This window comes from Aptenodytes patagonicus, chromosome 5 (assembly GCF_965638725.1).
Source record: "Aptenodytes patagonicus chromosome 5, bAptPat1.pri.cur, whole genome shotgun sequence".
Lineage (NCBI taxonomy): Eukaryota > Metazoa > Chordata > Aves > Sphenisciformes > Spheniscidae > Aptenodytes > Aptenodytes patagonicus.
Window position 1 is genome coordinate 30,401,132 of NC_134953.1, and position 16,284 is coordinate 30,417,415.

The 16,284-nt window shown below is 38.1% G+C and overlaps 1 protein-coding gene across 2 annotated transcripts in view; it reads left to right on the forward strand.

Moving 5' to 3' along the window:
• Positions 1 to 16,284, forward strand: part of DOCK1 (dedicator of cytokinesis 1) — a 325,958-nt gene that overhangs the window by 79,426 nt on the left and 230,248 nt on the right. For both annotated transcript variants that reach the window (XM_076339221.1, XM_076339222.1), the window contains exons 24-25: positions 4,842 to 4,912; positions 6,480 to 6,586. In XM_076339221.1, coding sequence (XP_076195336.1) covers positions 4,842 to 4,912; positions 6,480 to 6,586 — 178 coding nt within the window. The remainder of the gene's footprint in view (positions 1 to 4,841; positions 4,913 to 6,479; positions 6,587 to 16,284) is intronic.

Genomic DNA, 16,284 nt, shown 5'->3' on the forward strand with positions numbered 1-16,284 from the left:
TTTCTTCAACATGAAAAAAACCCTGCATTATTTAGCTGCTAGCTCTGAAGAAGTTTAGGAAAATACAATTAGCTGTTAAGTCATTATAAGCACATCAATGAATTTATCATAAAGGTTGCAAAGGATGACTGCTCTAGATAGAGAGGTGGTTGTGATGATTTAAGGAATAAGTTGCAATTACTCTGTGGAACGATAAAACCTAGGAATTTTGTCCTGTGTATTGGCTGCGCAGAGAACTGTGACCATCAATTATTGCTTAATTTAGTCTATTTAAGGCAAAGCTTTGACTTTTCTTGACCTTATTATTTTCACTTAGTTTTATTTCTTGGCATACTTAATTGCCTTTTTTATAGTTCAGAAGGGTATCCTTGAAGCACTACACTCTTCGACTTAGCAGTTCAATAGGTTGTATTGGCAGCTGGTTCATGTAATAAGTGTCAGTTAATGGTTCTTTTCATATGTGTGTACTTTGGCTGTGGTATAATACCTTTTATACATAGACATGATATTCATAAAGGGGAAATTAACACATATTTGTGTAAGTGCACAGCTGTGTGTATGGTTGTGTGTGGTGGGGAGAGGGAGAAGTAAGGGATGAGACATAATGTTGAAAGGTACTTTGAGTTAGCTAGCAGGCTGACATGAGCTTGTTGACGTCATGCCAATCCTTGACTCGCGTGTGAATCACATCCCAGGGAAAAAAAAATGCCAGTAATACCCTGACAGTCAATATAACAGTGAGTGTACAAGGAAGTTTAACTCAGTACCAGGGAAAATATATCCATTATTCATGTGATGCACTGTCTTGTTTCTGCTTTCTCTCCTTTTTATTCTTCCCCTTTGCTAGTTTATTTGTGTGCTTTGTAGTACTTAAAATGAATGATTGTGTAACTTGATAAGGGTAGTAATAATTTGTCACTTGTTTTCTACAAAGAGAGAAACCCTTTTGGGCAGTAAAATTTTTATTGCAGCCCAGCTTGGAACTATGTATAATTATTGCCTAAGTATGTGAGACTAATATTTCCAGCTTTGTATGTGTATCTAATGTGATCACATGGCAATTATTGCAAAAACCTGTTTGATTAAAAATCAGAGAATTAAGGTTTTTCATTATTGTGTTTTCTCTAATGCTGTTTTTGAATTTTCAAGTGTCTTAGGCATCACTGCGTAACTATGAAATTAAGATTTTGATTTAGTTTGCCATGTACTTCTTGCAGAGATGAGGAATTTCAGCCTTTGTCCAGTGTTGATCAAGAGTGGAAAGTAATCTAATTTAATTTATTTCAACGGAAAAAAAACAAACCCAGAACAGATTGCTTATTTGTTTTTTCCTGATGTTATATGAAAAGATGAGAACAGGTTTTTTTATCTGCTGAATTTAATATTCTTCACTTACGTATTCAGTATCCTGGGAATAACCAGCATTGCAGTTGTGCTACTGCTAACAAAAGATCTACTTTCAGCTGCAGCTTCTAACAAAGTAAAATCTACAGTGAGAGCTGCTCTTTTGCAAGAGTTAATATCAACAAAAAGTTATTTTAGTAGACCTTTGGATTACACAGATACAGATTTAATCATGGGGCTGCAGAGCCTACTTGTCTGATCATACTGTCTGTCATATAGTTGAGTCAGTTGAGATTGGAAATTGGGAAATACACTTCCACAATTTTCTTTAAATTTTAAGATATTAAACTTCAATTGGTTTGTCCATAAAGTAGAACCTAAGTTGCTGATAATTGTGGTAACTACAGACTTTAAATTGATGTTGTAAATAGTTTTAACTGATAGTACTTCATTTAGGTCATTAAAGTGTTAATTTTAATGATTGTGCTAGCGCAGCGTGACATTTTAATTCAAGATGTAAAATGCAAGCTTTTTTAGTATGTGTTACTAAACATTTATTGCTACATGCATTTGAATGATAAGCAAATAAAAACACAGCGATGGCTGCTGTTTATAACTGGTCATTAGAGTCCTCATCCATCAAAACACATAAGCGTGTACATAATGGGACTATTTGCATAATTACAGTTATGAGCTTGATTTCTGAGCATGTAAGTAGTCCTTTAAGCATACGTGGAAATGTTTGATGATCAAGCTTGACAGTTTAAATGGACTATGAATAAAAACTGGAACACTGAAATTTGCATCTAACCTACTGACATGTTTGGTTTTTGCTCTTTTAAAAGTGGTCAGCAAGCGTTGGCAAACCCCACGCTGGTTATTTCAAGTTATTTGACAGGTTTCTTTCTCTTCTGAAGAGTTCATTCTGTAGAAGCACAGACTGTTAGTGGCTTTTGAATTCAAAACTAGCCCCCCCCCCCCCCCCGCTGTTTCTGGGAATGCTTCAGCAGGTGAAGAAATCACAACTTTTTTTTTAATGAATAACAAACACCAAATAGTATCAACACTGTGGAAATACACCTTTTTCTTTTATTTGAGCAAATATTGGTGGGAAACATTGAGTATTTACTCAATACTAGTTGATAGACTGAATTTGAGAATAGAATTGAACATGTGCTCTAACAGTCTCACCTTATACATTTTGTTTGCTGTGTTGGCAATATTTCTGTAATAATGAATATTCAGTGAAAAAGAAATTTGTGTATTCACCTTATAGAAGAATATACGAGCTGATTTGAAGATGAGTGTAGTGTGTGCTTAAGTTTTAATAATGTAATATTTTAACTAGAAACTTGTTCAGCTGCTGTAGCCTAGTGTTTTTCTCCAGGATGGGTGACGTTTCCAGGGCCATATTCAGTGCTCACTTGCAGCCACTTGTGTACATGCTGGAATAGCAAAGCTTATAAATTCCTGAAGAATCCAATAGTGCTTTATAATCTAGAGAAAAGAATTGCCTGAATTTGTGCTTTTGTGTATGGTTTTGGACATGGATATATGCTTTCTTAAACCATCTAAACAAAATCACTTTAATCTGCATTTTTATTGAGAACTATGTAAATTAATAACTGCTTCATACATTATTCAAGAAAAGACATATTTTGTATTGCTGATACCTCTGCTAATCTTATCTAAAGATATGCAAATGATTTAATTAAAATAATTATACTGTATAATATACCTGAACTTTGCTCTAAAATAGTACGTATTAATCATTAATGGTACTTGTATTTTTAGCTGGAAAGACAAAGTATTTGATTGGTAGTGGATTCTAAACTTTTTTTTTTCCCCTTTTTTGCTTAACAACTTGGACTGAGATGTCCTTTGTGACTGTAATCAAACAATTGACCTCATGTATTCAAGAACAGTGGAATTTGATTTTAAAATTACTAGGGTTGTGGCAGAAAAGTGTAGTTGTTTAAAAATAGACAAGTGGTTTTATATGTACCTACGAGGCAATACTCCTTGAGTCTGTTTCCCTGTGCCTCTTCCTGCTATTAACCACTACTGCTAAAGAGGAGTTTTCTGTCTCTTGAATTCCTCTGACCGTGGAGTTGTATAGTATAACTACTTGTCACATCATGGGCTTCAGACTAGAAAATAATTGATTAAAAAAGAAAAGTATAAGGGCTCATCTTCCTTGTAATTCAAAAGGATAGTAAGCACATGGTGCCGTTGTTGATGGAAGCTGCAAATTCTAAGCATTAAACCCACAAACAGAAACGCCTTGTATGGGGAATGAATCGTTCCCCCTTTTGGGGCAAAAATACATCTGTAATCAAACCGTTGGATATTACCATAAAATGCAATGGTAAGTGAAATAAGTCGGGCTGTTGTGGTTTATATTTGAATTATTGTGTGTTTTTTTCTAGTCTGGTGCTCAGTAGACACAAGAACTTGAGGAACCTCAGTAAAAATAGTGCATGTTGTATGATCTAATAAGGTTAAGATTAGAACCAAAGACTTTTGCCTTAGGGTTTCTTAGGGGTTCAATCTGTTATTTGAAATAAGGCATTTAAATCCATTTGCAGATGAAGGAAAAAAACCCCAACTTAATCTGATTGAAACTGCTGTTTGTGTAGACTAAGTGATTTTTATCTGTGGTGTTACTAGAGGTCTGTTTACTGTTGTCTAACGCAAAGCGTATTCTGGCATGATTGCATTAAATTGCTGGGCAGTAATTTTTAATTGCTGGATTTTTGCTCTTGATGCCTGTAAGAGAATGTTTGCTCTAGAAATAAGTAACTCCTAATTGTTACTAAGAAATGGAAAGACAAAATTAGTTAAAATTACTACGAATAGTTAAAATACTAAACATCCATTTGTATCTTCTGAATCCTTTTATTGTGTACTGTGAAATGGAGTGACAACTGCAAGTTCAAGGGGAGCTAGAAAGAACTGCAGTTTCATTAGTGGCTACCAAGAATTTGCTGCAGGGAAAAATGACAATTGTTCATTTTTGTTTCATTTTTAAGTAGTGGAGGGAAAATTAAACCCAAACAACTACAGCATGGCTGATGACGAGAAGGTGCTTCTCCAGCTCTACAGAAGATGGGGAAAAAGTGATTAGAGGAACATAACTTTTTTTATGCGTTGTGTACTGATACACCAAAAGGTTTCTATAACATGTTGGAAGGAGCTTATAAGTCTCTAATTTTGGTGTAAGCTGTCAGTTTTCCCAATTTACTAATCTTTCATGTCTCTTTCTTCCTTTAAATCTGTTAAATCTAAAAGTTTTGTTTTCATTGAGTTTCAGTTTAGGTAACTTACCTCCAAAAGAATACGCTAAGAGCAAGCCACAGGGGTTCAGCTGAAGCCATGGAGAATAGTTAATCCAAAGCAACCTACTCTTGTGTTATTCTCTTCTTTCAGTCTTTGCGTCACCTTTAAAGACATATGAATTTCAGTCTTGTTTATTTGTTGTTTTTTTTTTTTTTTAGGGGGCAGCACTTAAATACTTGCCAGCTATTGTCAATGATGTGAAATTAGTATTTGATCCAAAAGAACTTAGGTGAGTAGAGTTAATGAAATGTGTAGTGTGAACTTCAGTAGATCTTTATTTTACACACACATATATATAGATACACACATATATTAAAAAAAAAATATATACAGAGGCAATGAAATATGATCACCTGAGATGTTTTATCACTTTGGTTTTATTACCTTTTTTTTCCTTGCAAATATTTTTAGGGCTACACAAAAAGCCTGGTTTTAAAGTAACGTGTATGGCATCAAGGTTTGACAAATGTCTTGACAAACTTTGCAGTCTTGTTGAGTACAGTCATGTAATGAGATAGCAAGAATTATCAATCAGGCAACTGACATCAAAACTCTTAAGCTATATACTTGATGCTTCACTCTCTCAAGTATAAATTTAATGTAAATAATAACTCTGTTCAGTGAACCCTATTGCTGGGTTGACATTTCAGTAGCTCATAAACACAAGAATGTTGTTAGTAAATAGAAGGGGTAATAGGAAGGTGTTTTAGAACAAGAAAACAATAGAGAAGCCAAATCAAAACTAGTATTTCAGGAGAACTTTTAACTTAAAGAGAAAAAAAAATCAGTTTCTCTTTCACAATGCTATTAAAAGCCATTTAAGTTGAAAAAAACCCTTTTTAATCTAATTTGATTGCACAAACCCTTCTATATATTGTCTGTTTTTATTTCGATGTTCTGGTCTGTCAAAATGAGGAAAAAAAAGATAAAGTAGAAATAAAATAGATAAGTATAATCTTAGTCTAACATTCCAATGGCTGGAGGAACCTGGTGTTTAGCTTCTGCTTGCCTGTACTATAAACTTTTTTACATGTACACTTATGCTTCCTATGGGCCTAGGGGGTACATCTTTGTAGAGTTTCTGGACTAAATCGTAATTCTGATATGTGATAGCAAAAGTACTGGGAAAATATACCAAATGAAAAATACCAGGATTTGGCCTGTTTTACCCCAAACACTACAGTTTTTCTGTCACTTAGTGTATTTAAATTGAGATTGACTAATACTTAGAAGTGAAGGCTTAATAGGAAAAACAAAAAACCCCAAGATTTTAGGAAGCGATGCAAAAGGATTGAAAACTTTTAAAAATCTGTATTATGTGGGAGCTCAGCTGATGCATGTGATGGTACCTTATAATCTTAAAATGTATGTGTTTCTGGGTTTTTTTTTGTTGATGGTGGTGGAGGTGAAAGCTTGTAACATGAATTATCACTTTTTTTATTTCTGGCTTATATGGTCATGTATTATTCCATTAATGGTATGTGATGATTGAAGTAAAGAGCTGGTAGCACAGACAACTGAGATTTGAAATCTAAAACCTTAAATTAAACATGGGAAAAGAGTGTAAAACTCAGATAAAAGGGAGAGGGCAAAAGAAAAGACACAAAAACCTAAACAGATGTATTAAAGACGATTGACATTTCTCTGAAATTCCTATCTAACTCTCTTACGTCTGGAAAAAAATGAGTTTGCTTGTCCAAAAGTATGTAGTTTTTTATCTTGTTCTGTGCTGTTGGAGGTTTTTTACGTATTTTGGAGAGAGATTAATATAATTTTACTTGTCCCTTTGTATGTAGCAAACTCTTTACTGAATTCATCCTAAACGTTCCTGTGAGCCGGCTCACAATCCAGAAGCTATACTGCTTGATAGAAATAGTTCACAGTGACCTCTTCACACAGCATGGTAAGCAGGATCTTTGCAACCGTTATATTGTCGCATTATTCATTGTCTCCAGACCTCTGCTAGTGCAAGGTTTGTCCTTGCTGCCGAACGTGGTGGAGGTTGTAACCAATTAAGGTTGTTCTGTTAGAAGGACAAGAAGATTTAAAATAAGTGAGGAAATGCTAATTGACGCTTACTGCAGGTTATAGATCATAAAGAAGTGAAAGCAAAAACTTGTAATTTTTAATTTAAAAGGCTGCTAAGCATCCAGTTTTATTGGCATGTGTTACAACTTTAACTATGATATGTTTTATCAAAAACTATTATTTCAGCTTTTGTGCTCAGTGAAGTTCTATAGAGAAAATGGAAGTTTTTGATGTCCTTTCTTTCTGAAGCATCATTATCTCCCTTTAAGCTGTCCCCTAGCTGAAATAAAACAACATATAAACCTTTTAGAGTGTGCCATTCATCCATGCTTTCTTATTTTCTCCTTTTACATTAGCGGGCCAGTGAAAGGTAAGTTCAAGCACTTGTCTTACAGATTTCTTCATTTGAGGTGAAACATTTTATTCTTTTTCTAGATGACTGCGGGTTAAACTAACCTAAACTAAGTGTTCATGTGCTGTCAGAAGTTAATGAGGGAGCAAATAGGCAATGGCTCAATGATAAAGGAAATTTGAAAGGATTCTTCTGTCAGATAAAAATGCTGGGACCATGTGATGCAAAGTGCTGATAAAACAAACTTTTCTGGTTCCAATTTAAAAAATGTTCTTGGTGGATTTGCTTTGTACTGGCAGGTATTATACTAGATCAGGTAATGTCTAACCACAGCTGTGTAACTTTTGCTGGATCTAGTAACTTTTTTTTTCCCAGTTAGCAAACAAGTATAAAGCCAACACAATCTATGCTGCAATCTATTATGCTCCTTAATGTCACAAAACTGTGTGCGTTTGCGCCTGGTGCAGTTCAGCGGCACTGCTAGAAGGTGGGGTATTACATGGATCTGGTACTGACGACTGTGGAATTAAGTACTGTTGCTCTTTCCACTTCTTTCCACTTGAAGTTTTCTTTCTAATTTTGCACAAGTAGTAATGAAGAATGATGGTCAAAGAATGAGCTTTACATTTTGATGGCACTTTTTATTTATAACAAGGACCTGTAAAATTATTGAGTCTACATGATACATGTTACATGCAAGTTTAAACCTTAAACTTTGGGTTTAAAAAAAAAAAAAAGGTCTAATGAGAATTAAGACTGGAAGATAGAGAAACTGGAGACTCTGAACCTTTCAAGAAAGAGATTGAGCTTTTCCGTAAAGAAGACCTCAGTAGAGTTACAGTCTCACCTGAGCAACAACACACAACACATGTAGTAAATTTACTTCCTGCAGTTGTGGATGGTGATGAAGTAAGAATAAATCTGAAAAACAAAGTCTACCAGCCACGTCACCACGTACTGCACCAGCAAGTCCAAATGCAGTTCAACTTCATCTTTGCTTTTGAGATCTTCTTTTGAAATTATTCAGCCCTTATGAGCCACATCAAATGATTTGGTTCCGAATTGCACAGTTTGCAAGAACAAAAAGCAGGAATGCAGCTGGAGTTGCTGGGGCTTGGGTACAATGGTACTGGTCTCTCTGAGACCATTTTAATGTTTGCTTTTTCAGATACATACATCAATGTTACTTACTCCTTTCCTTCATTAATTCTTAGCTCACTGTCTGTGTAGTAATTTTTCCTTCTCATGGCTACTTTTAGGTTGCAACGTCTTTGGGGCAGAAGCCAGTAATACAAGGTGTTATACTTGACTGTCTTGGATAGGAGGAAATTGAGATAACTCGGATGAAACAAGAATTATGACTATAAAAAGCACTTCTAAAGAAGGCTATAGGGGCACATCGTGTATTTACTATATTAATCTTTGACTTCCCTTACTCAACCAATTTCATTTTCAGAGGTGGAAGGACAAACTCTGCATGGCTGGTTTGTTTGTTAAACCTAACTCTCAAATTCAGCCGTTTGGGTTGCAGCGAATGGTATAGTCCAACATTATTTTCTTGTAGAGCTCCTGAGAAATTACATGAATCGGTTTTAATAGCAGGGTCATTAATCTGAACTCAGTCCAGTTTTGTTGACAGAACAGTACTACTTAATGGGTTTTGGATCTTATCAGGAGGCTCCTAACCAGGGGTTTTCATGTCACTGGCTGTTAAGAATGTCTTAACTCTAACGTGCTTCAGTTGAGTTGCAATGGAGATTAAAGGCACGTATGCTGCTAGCGCTGCCCAACTTGGCGTGTGTGGCACAATCTGACTGCACGGGACACTCATTTCACCCCACTGCAGCTCAGCTGTACTGGAGCAGTGCTGTGCATGAGAGGATGGAGCCTGGCGCTAAGGAGGACTCGCAGAGTTTGGTGCAGCAATGATGGGGCTGTGTTGCTTCCCATGGGCTCTATTAGCATACACACCTCTGTGCTGCCCTCCCTTCTGTATGGTTATATGTGACCTCATATATGTATGTATTTTTTTTGTGTGTCGATAAACGAAGCGTTATCTTAAAAGCTTCTCTTGCCACTGGTAGTTCTCTATAAAGCTTGTGTCTGGAGAGCCGGTTGTGCTGGGAACCTTTCATAATCACTAAAATTCACTTGAAAATAAATTAAACCCGTAGCCACAGCCTTTGCTAAATTTAGATTATTTTTTTCCCCCCCTTACTCTATGGGTTTGAGTTCTTACTGCTAAAACGTAGTTCGACTGCCTCTCCTCCTCCTCATTGATTCAATAATTTTTAACTGATAGGCAGTACTTTCATGTAAGTATCCAACTAATCCTGTATCATATTGCAGAAATGAGATTTTCTTTTCTAAAAGCAATATGCAGTGCAGGATTGTGGAATTGATGGAAAGCTGTAAAATGTACAGAAAATCAAACAGCATTTCATCAGTGTATTTCTCTTGTAGAAAAATGCTCTAATTCTGTGCTTTGGGAGGTCAAGGAAGATTTATTTGTGTCTCCAGAGGAATTAAAATTCAAAATACTTGAACTTGTGAAGCTTGAAGGATTTTTGGGGTGAGAGGGGTGGGTGTATGAAATAGTTTGCTAAAGCACTGTGCTTGAAGAGCGATGTTGAGTGATGGATGGTTCAGTGGTCTGTATGAAATCTGAAGAAAATAGACAACTATTTTCAAGGGCTGAATCTCAGCGATGATCTTAAGAGTGTGCCCTTTTTAGGAGTTTTTTCAAGAGCTGAACTGCCATGTTTTCCCATACTCTCTATGGATGATTTATCTCATTTTTGCGTGTATATATTGCCCAGGTAGTGATATCAGCAGGATAAAGGATAGTTGTGAACAAGGAGATTGGCAGTCTGTGCTTTGGAGGAGTTCATTTGACTCTGTCCCACTCCCTGATTTTTGTAGAGAAGACAATTATTGGGCCTTTGCATAGGGTCTTTGAACACCCCAGTGTTCATCTGTGCTAACTGGGATGCAGCTTTTTGCATGCAGTAAAGCATTTTAAATTGTCAGTGATTAACATCCTGATTTAGCAAGTTACTTGATTTTGAGGCTTGGAATGGAGCCTTAAACGTGCTAGTTTAGACAAATACGTATACATCTTGCTCAGTGAGGACATAAGTATATCAATATGTTCTTGTATATGCCATAATATTTTATGCATGTATCTAAACATAACATAAATATGAATATATAATAATTATACAAAAATATTTATGACCATATAGAAGTAAATGCATGTATAAGTAAGTAACACTCATTACCCCTACCACAATAATTTGCATAGATTGCAAATTATGCATACAAAAAACCGGTGCATCCAAAATCTTTTTTGTCTGTGTAAAGCAGCAAACTTTTGATTGAGACCAACCCTGCATCTCTTCTTCCTCTCATGTCCCTCTCCCCTCCAAACCCTGAAAAAGAGGAAGCGTTTCTTTAGATTAGCACCTGAAACAATTCTATGTTGTAAAAATCTTCTGTAAGAGTATGTCCAAATATAAGTATGAATTAAAACTGTTCCACACTCATTTTTAATAATAACCTGAAGCATGTTTTCAGTTCCAAGTGTGTAAGTACTTATGGTTGGTATTTAAATAATAAATTTAGGTGACCCGCCTAGTGGATGAGGGAAAGGCTGTGGATGTGGTCTACCTGGACTTCAGCAAGGCCTTTGACACCGTCTCCCACAGCATTCTCCTAGAGAAGCTGGCGGCTCACAGCTTAGACAGGTGTACTCTGCGCTGGGTCAAAAACTGGCTGGACGGCCGGGCCCAGAGAGTTGTGGTGAATGGAGTTACATCCAGTTGGCGGCTGGTCACGAGCGGTGTTCCCCAGGGCTCAGTTTTGGGGCTGGTCTTGTTCAATATCTTTATCGATGATCTGGGTGAGGGGATCGAGTGCACCCTCAGTAAGTTTGCAGACGACACCAAGTTGGGCGGGAGTGTTGATCTGCTCGAGGGTAGGAAGGCTCTGCATGGGGACCTGGACAGGCTGCATCGATGGGCCCAGACCAATTGTATGAGGTTCAACAAGGCCAAGTGCTGGGTCCTGCACTTTAGCCACAACAACCCCATGCAGCGCTACAGGCTTGGGGAAGAGTGGCTGGAAAGCTGCCTGGCGGAAAAGGACCTGGGGGTGTTGGTCGACAGCTGGCTGAACATGAGCCGGCAGTGTGCCCAGGTGGCCAAGAAGGCCAATGGCATCCTGGCCTGTATCAGAACTAGTGTGGCCAGCAGGAGTAGGGAAGTGATCGTGCCCCTGTACTCGGCACTGGTGAGGCCGCACCTTGAATACTGTGTTCAGTTTCGGGCCCCTCACTACAAGAAGGACGTTGAGGTGCTGGAGCGTGTCCAGAGAAGGGCAACGAAGCTGGTGAGGGGTCTGGAGATCAAGTCTTATGAGGAGCGGCTGAGGGAACTGGGGTTGTTTAGCCTGGAGAAAAGGAGGCTGAGGGGAGACCTCATCGCTCTCTACAACTACCTGAAAGGAGGTTGTAGCGAGGTGGGTGTGGGTCTCTTCTCCCAAGTAACAAGCGATAGGACGAGAGGAAATGGCCTCAAGTTGCACCAGGGGAGGTTTAGATTGGACGTGAGGAAAAATTTCTTTACTGAAAGAGTGGTTAAACATTGGACCAGGCTGCCCAGGGAAGTGGTTGAGTCCCCATCCCTGGAGGTATTTAGAAGACGTGTAGATGAGGCGCTTAGGGACATGGTTTAGTGGGCATGGTGGTGTTGGGTTGACGGTTGGACTTGATGATCTTAGAGGTCTTTTCCAACCTCAGTGATTCTATGATTCTATGATTCTAAATGAAGTGTCTTATCTTTGCAAACTTCAAAATTTTGGTTTTATGTAAATAGTGATTTATCTGATTTGTTTTGTCCCATAGAGTTGTTTGTATTCTCTGTTGCTTTGTTTTACAAAATGACTTCCAGCTAATTACCAAGTGAGTTGTGTAGCCGCTGTATTCTTAAATAGTTAGGAAATCTAGTGATTTCTCCATTAGGAAATTGTTAGTCTATTAAATATGAGTAGACAGCATATAGCACTTATAAGAGTTCTTATTGTTTAATTGACTAAAATTACAATCTTTGTCTCCATGCTGTGTAGCGGAAGCGAGGTTACTAAGCATAGGTTTTATTTTTTTGGCCACATCAACTAAATGAACCATAAAATAAAGAAATGCATTTGTCAGTGTCCCTCCAAATGAAATGTTTTTAAATTGACAAAAATTTATTGTGTGTATTTAGCTTCAGCATAGTTCCTGTGTCAGTGTTTCATTTGATGTCTTTGCTTGGATGCTCATAAGTTGATAATGCCTCCTGAGCATCCTTTAATAAAGATTAATATTTTATTCTCACTGCACATTCCTGTGACATTAATCATCGTGGGTTGGACTTGTGCAGTAGAGAACAGATGTCGAATTATTGTTGTCTGTAATCATTGTGCATCGTACTCATGAGCTATCTTCAGAGCTGGCTTTTAAGCAGGAGACTAATGTTATAGACTATAGATTTATCAAGGTTGCCCATTAATCAGGGCTGGGAGGTATTTGTGACAGGCAGGCTGATGAAGGTTAACCTTTCCTTTTCTGTACTTTTAAGTAATCAAGATACAGTTGATCAACCCAGTGTTTTTCAAACTAGTTTATAGCAAAGGATGCACTTAAAATCTTATCTCCTCGTAGATCGTATTACCATAGTACTGGATTTGTTAAAATATGTATATATAGTTAGATATTTGTGTGTGTGTTGGTGGGTTCCATTTTTGTATTTTGTTGCCTTCTAGCTCTTGTATTTTAATAGAGGTATCTGGAAAACCTTAAAATGATGGACTTGTTTCAATAGCTGTTTCTGCTTCAGTTTAAAGTGAAGCTGGGATCTGTTGTGTGATTAGAAACCAGTGGGACAAAGGTATCGGTCTACAGGATGGGGTCTACTGGAAGTGACTTTGCAGCGAAGGAGCTGTGGTGCCGGGGGGCAGCACCCGAGCCCGCTCCAGTGTCACAGGGCACCCTTGCATCAGTGAGGGCCAGCTGCATGCTGCGCTGTCTTAACAAGAGCCTAGGCAGTAGGGCTAGGGAAGTTTTTCTGATACCCTGCAAGTAGGCCTTTAGAAACCGCAAGAGAAAGGAAAAGTATGTAAAAACCATCCTGTATGTAAATATGATTTTATGACCTGTCAGATGCTGAGTATCATGAAGTACCCTTTTGATTTTAGACATAGCTTTTGTCTTTCCCATTGGCAATATTTATTCCTTTTTGCCTACTTCAAAGTAAGCTCTATATCGGTATTTCTTCCTTAGCATAGAAGTTCCATTGGTAATTTGAGGGCCAAGTAATCTTTAGAAAGATTTCACAGTGTTGGTGCTTGCACAGTTCTCTAGAGTGTGGGGGTGTGGTTTTTTTCTTGGTGGTGGTTTATAGGCTTGCTTTATTTGTTTATTTTTAAAAGTCTGGGAAGGGTCTGGATTTTTTTATCAGGTACCCAGCACACCTTGACACTTTGTTTTATCCTGCCATGTTCTAAAACTTGCAACAGCTACAAACCAAACAGCAGATGTTCACAAGCTGTTGAGGAAGGCAGAGAGCCTGTAAGATGGTAACTGAGGAGCACTGTCAATTCTACCCGAGGGAATTTAGTCTTTTGTATAGGTTGTGTAATTCCAAATGAAGTAGTATGACAAATCAATTAGTTTTTCCTTTCTCGGAAATTCAACGTGAATACCTTCCCTATTGAGCATACTCTAGACAATCTAACTCAAAGGTGGCATAACTGCAATTCTCGCCTTCTGCATGCTTGCAGATACTAAATTGATCTTTGACCATTCTCTACTAGTGGGGCTTAACGGGGACATGAAACATTTTCAAACCTCTAATTAGGGGCCTTTGTAAGTTATTAAAGATTGATTCACCTTGCAGGCTTTAGAAAGGCACGTTCATATGTCTGTGCCGGAGTGCTTAGCAGCTGGGTGTCAGGGTTCTTTCTCTCCCCTGCATTTGGTGAAAGGAGTGTGCTACACCACTGTTTTGTGGGTTTTTCTTAATCTGCTCTTTTCTTTCCAAGTTAGTCAAAACCTAAGGTAAAGATGTATACTGAGGTTTCACGAATGTGGAGGCACAAGTCTGCAATCATAAAGCATCTCTGGGGCACACAGACTGAGCTGAACTAGGCTATTCATTGGGTTGAAATGTATATGGAAAATTAGTAGTTAATTTTGACCTGCATCCATCTGGTGATTCCTGTCATGTAAGAACAGTCTGAGTACTTGAGCAAGGAAGAGAACATTTTTTGGGATAGGAGTGAGTGGTCAAGGGCTGGAGCTGGAGAGGCAGAAGTTTAAAGCTAATGTAAAATGGTGATGATAAGCAATACGTGGCGAGTCAGTACCAGGAAAACCTTCCTTATGTAATGGCTGGATCTTCAATCATCATTTCTTTTTTCTATTCAGGGGGGTGCTGTGTTGTGTTGTTTGGTGTTGTTTTGGTGTTTTTTTTTTTTTTTAGCTAAGGTTATGCATTTGAAATATGTGACAGCAAACTATTACTTTAAATGCACATATATCATTGTCTACCATATTAGGGCAGTTTGGAGACTTCATTTTTGTATAAATAGCTTTAGATCATTTAATGAGCATCCTGGTAAATAAGCTCTTTCAATGAGGTCAATTCTGCTTAGCCATTTTTTTCACGGAGATCACCACCTCCTTTCACTTTTAATATCTGTATAGATTTAGGATAATATAGTTGTAAACAAATAATGGGAACTTATGATGAAGATGTTTCTCTGTTACTTGATTTGGATTTCTTGTAATCCAGTTCTCTGCTACCTAATAGAAATGAGGGGATGTGATGAAGTCATGGCTAGTTGTATCTCCCCATGTAAATACATTGCAGGGTCTAATGTCTGTTTCTTGAGGCAAAAATTTCAACAAACACACCGTGATTTTTCTCCTTTTTGAGCTATAAAGCTGGAGGTTAAATGACCAAGAAGCAATTAAAAGAAAAACTCTGCATTGAAGAAACTAACTCTTCAAAGTACTTTCTTTGAATGAGAGCCCATTTGTGCATTCCTAGTGAACATGTACTTATGTGAGTCACTTCAGACTGAAGAATATTACTCTTGAACTACTAGAAGTTGGGTGTGCTTATACACTGTTATTTCTTATCCTCCATGTGTGAGCTTACAAGGCAGAATGAGGATGCTGCTATTTCAGTTCCTCTGTAGCATCTTGTTGAGATGGAGTGCTCTCTATCCTGCATTATAGCATGGTTTTTCTTGATTATTTTTTATGTCAGTGACTTTTATTTTTCCCCATTGTGCAGTTTGTGAGAGCAGGATTCTAGCCTTTGTGCTGTGTATCTTGCTGTAGGGACGAGTTCGTGGAGGTGCTCTTCCTCTAACTCTTTCCTGCTCTGTAGGAGACTGAAGGCTGTGGTCACTGATGACCTGGGAGTCCCAAAGCAGCTGCAGAGAATAATTGAAGTCATTGCAGTTGGACCTTACGGCACTGGCTGAAGGGTTCTGGCAGACTTTGCACAGAGACTGTTTCCCTATGAAGACCATCTTTGTCTCATCCATCCTGTTTCCTTTTCTTTTTAGTAGCAAAAGCAAGTCCTCTTGAGCCCATACCTTATCACTGAGACTCGTTAAGTGAGAGTAATTTTCACCTTGGCACTGAGTTTTTAATGCCTGTATCAATTTTTCCACTGCAAGCCAAAGCACAATACCTTAAGCATGTATTGATTTCTTCACCCTTGTCATCCCTTTGCCTCCTAGCTGTCAATTTTTTTCTGGTACCTGCAGTGCATATTTTAGCACTGGTGTGATACTGCCTTGTCCATCCCCATGCTTGTAATCAGCAGACTGTCAGCCGAGCCTCAGTTTTCACTATGGAGGGATTTTGAAGTTGGCACCTGTGTGGGGCCCATGCAATGCAATTGGGTACTCTGTTACAATAGTACCTTCTACAGCAGTGACACCTTGGCACGTGGGGTGCGGCATCTCCTAAATACTGATGGGAATCATCAGCAATAGTTGAGGGAGGAAGTGCACGTTCTGTCTCTGGACGTCTCTGCAGCAAACGATGAAGCTAGTAAAGGTACTTAATTCTGGTCAGTCAAAGCCAGGGTCACCATCTCTTGGTGATGCAGATCTTCGTCATCCTTTGAACTAGTGGTATTTCCTGTAGCTTCTCAGCACCAGTT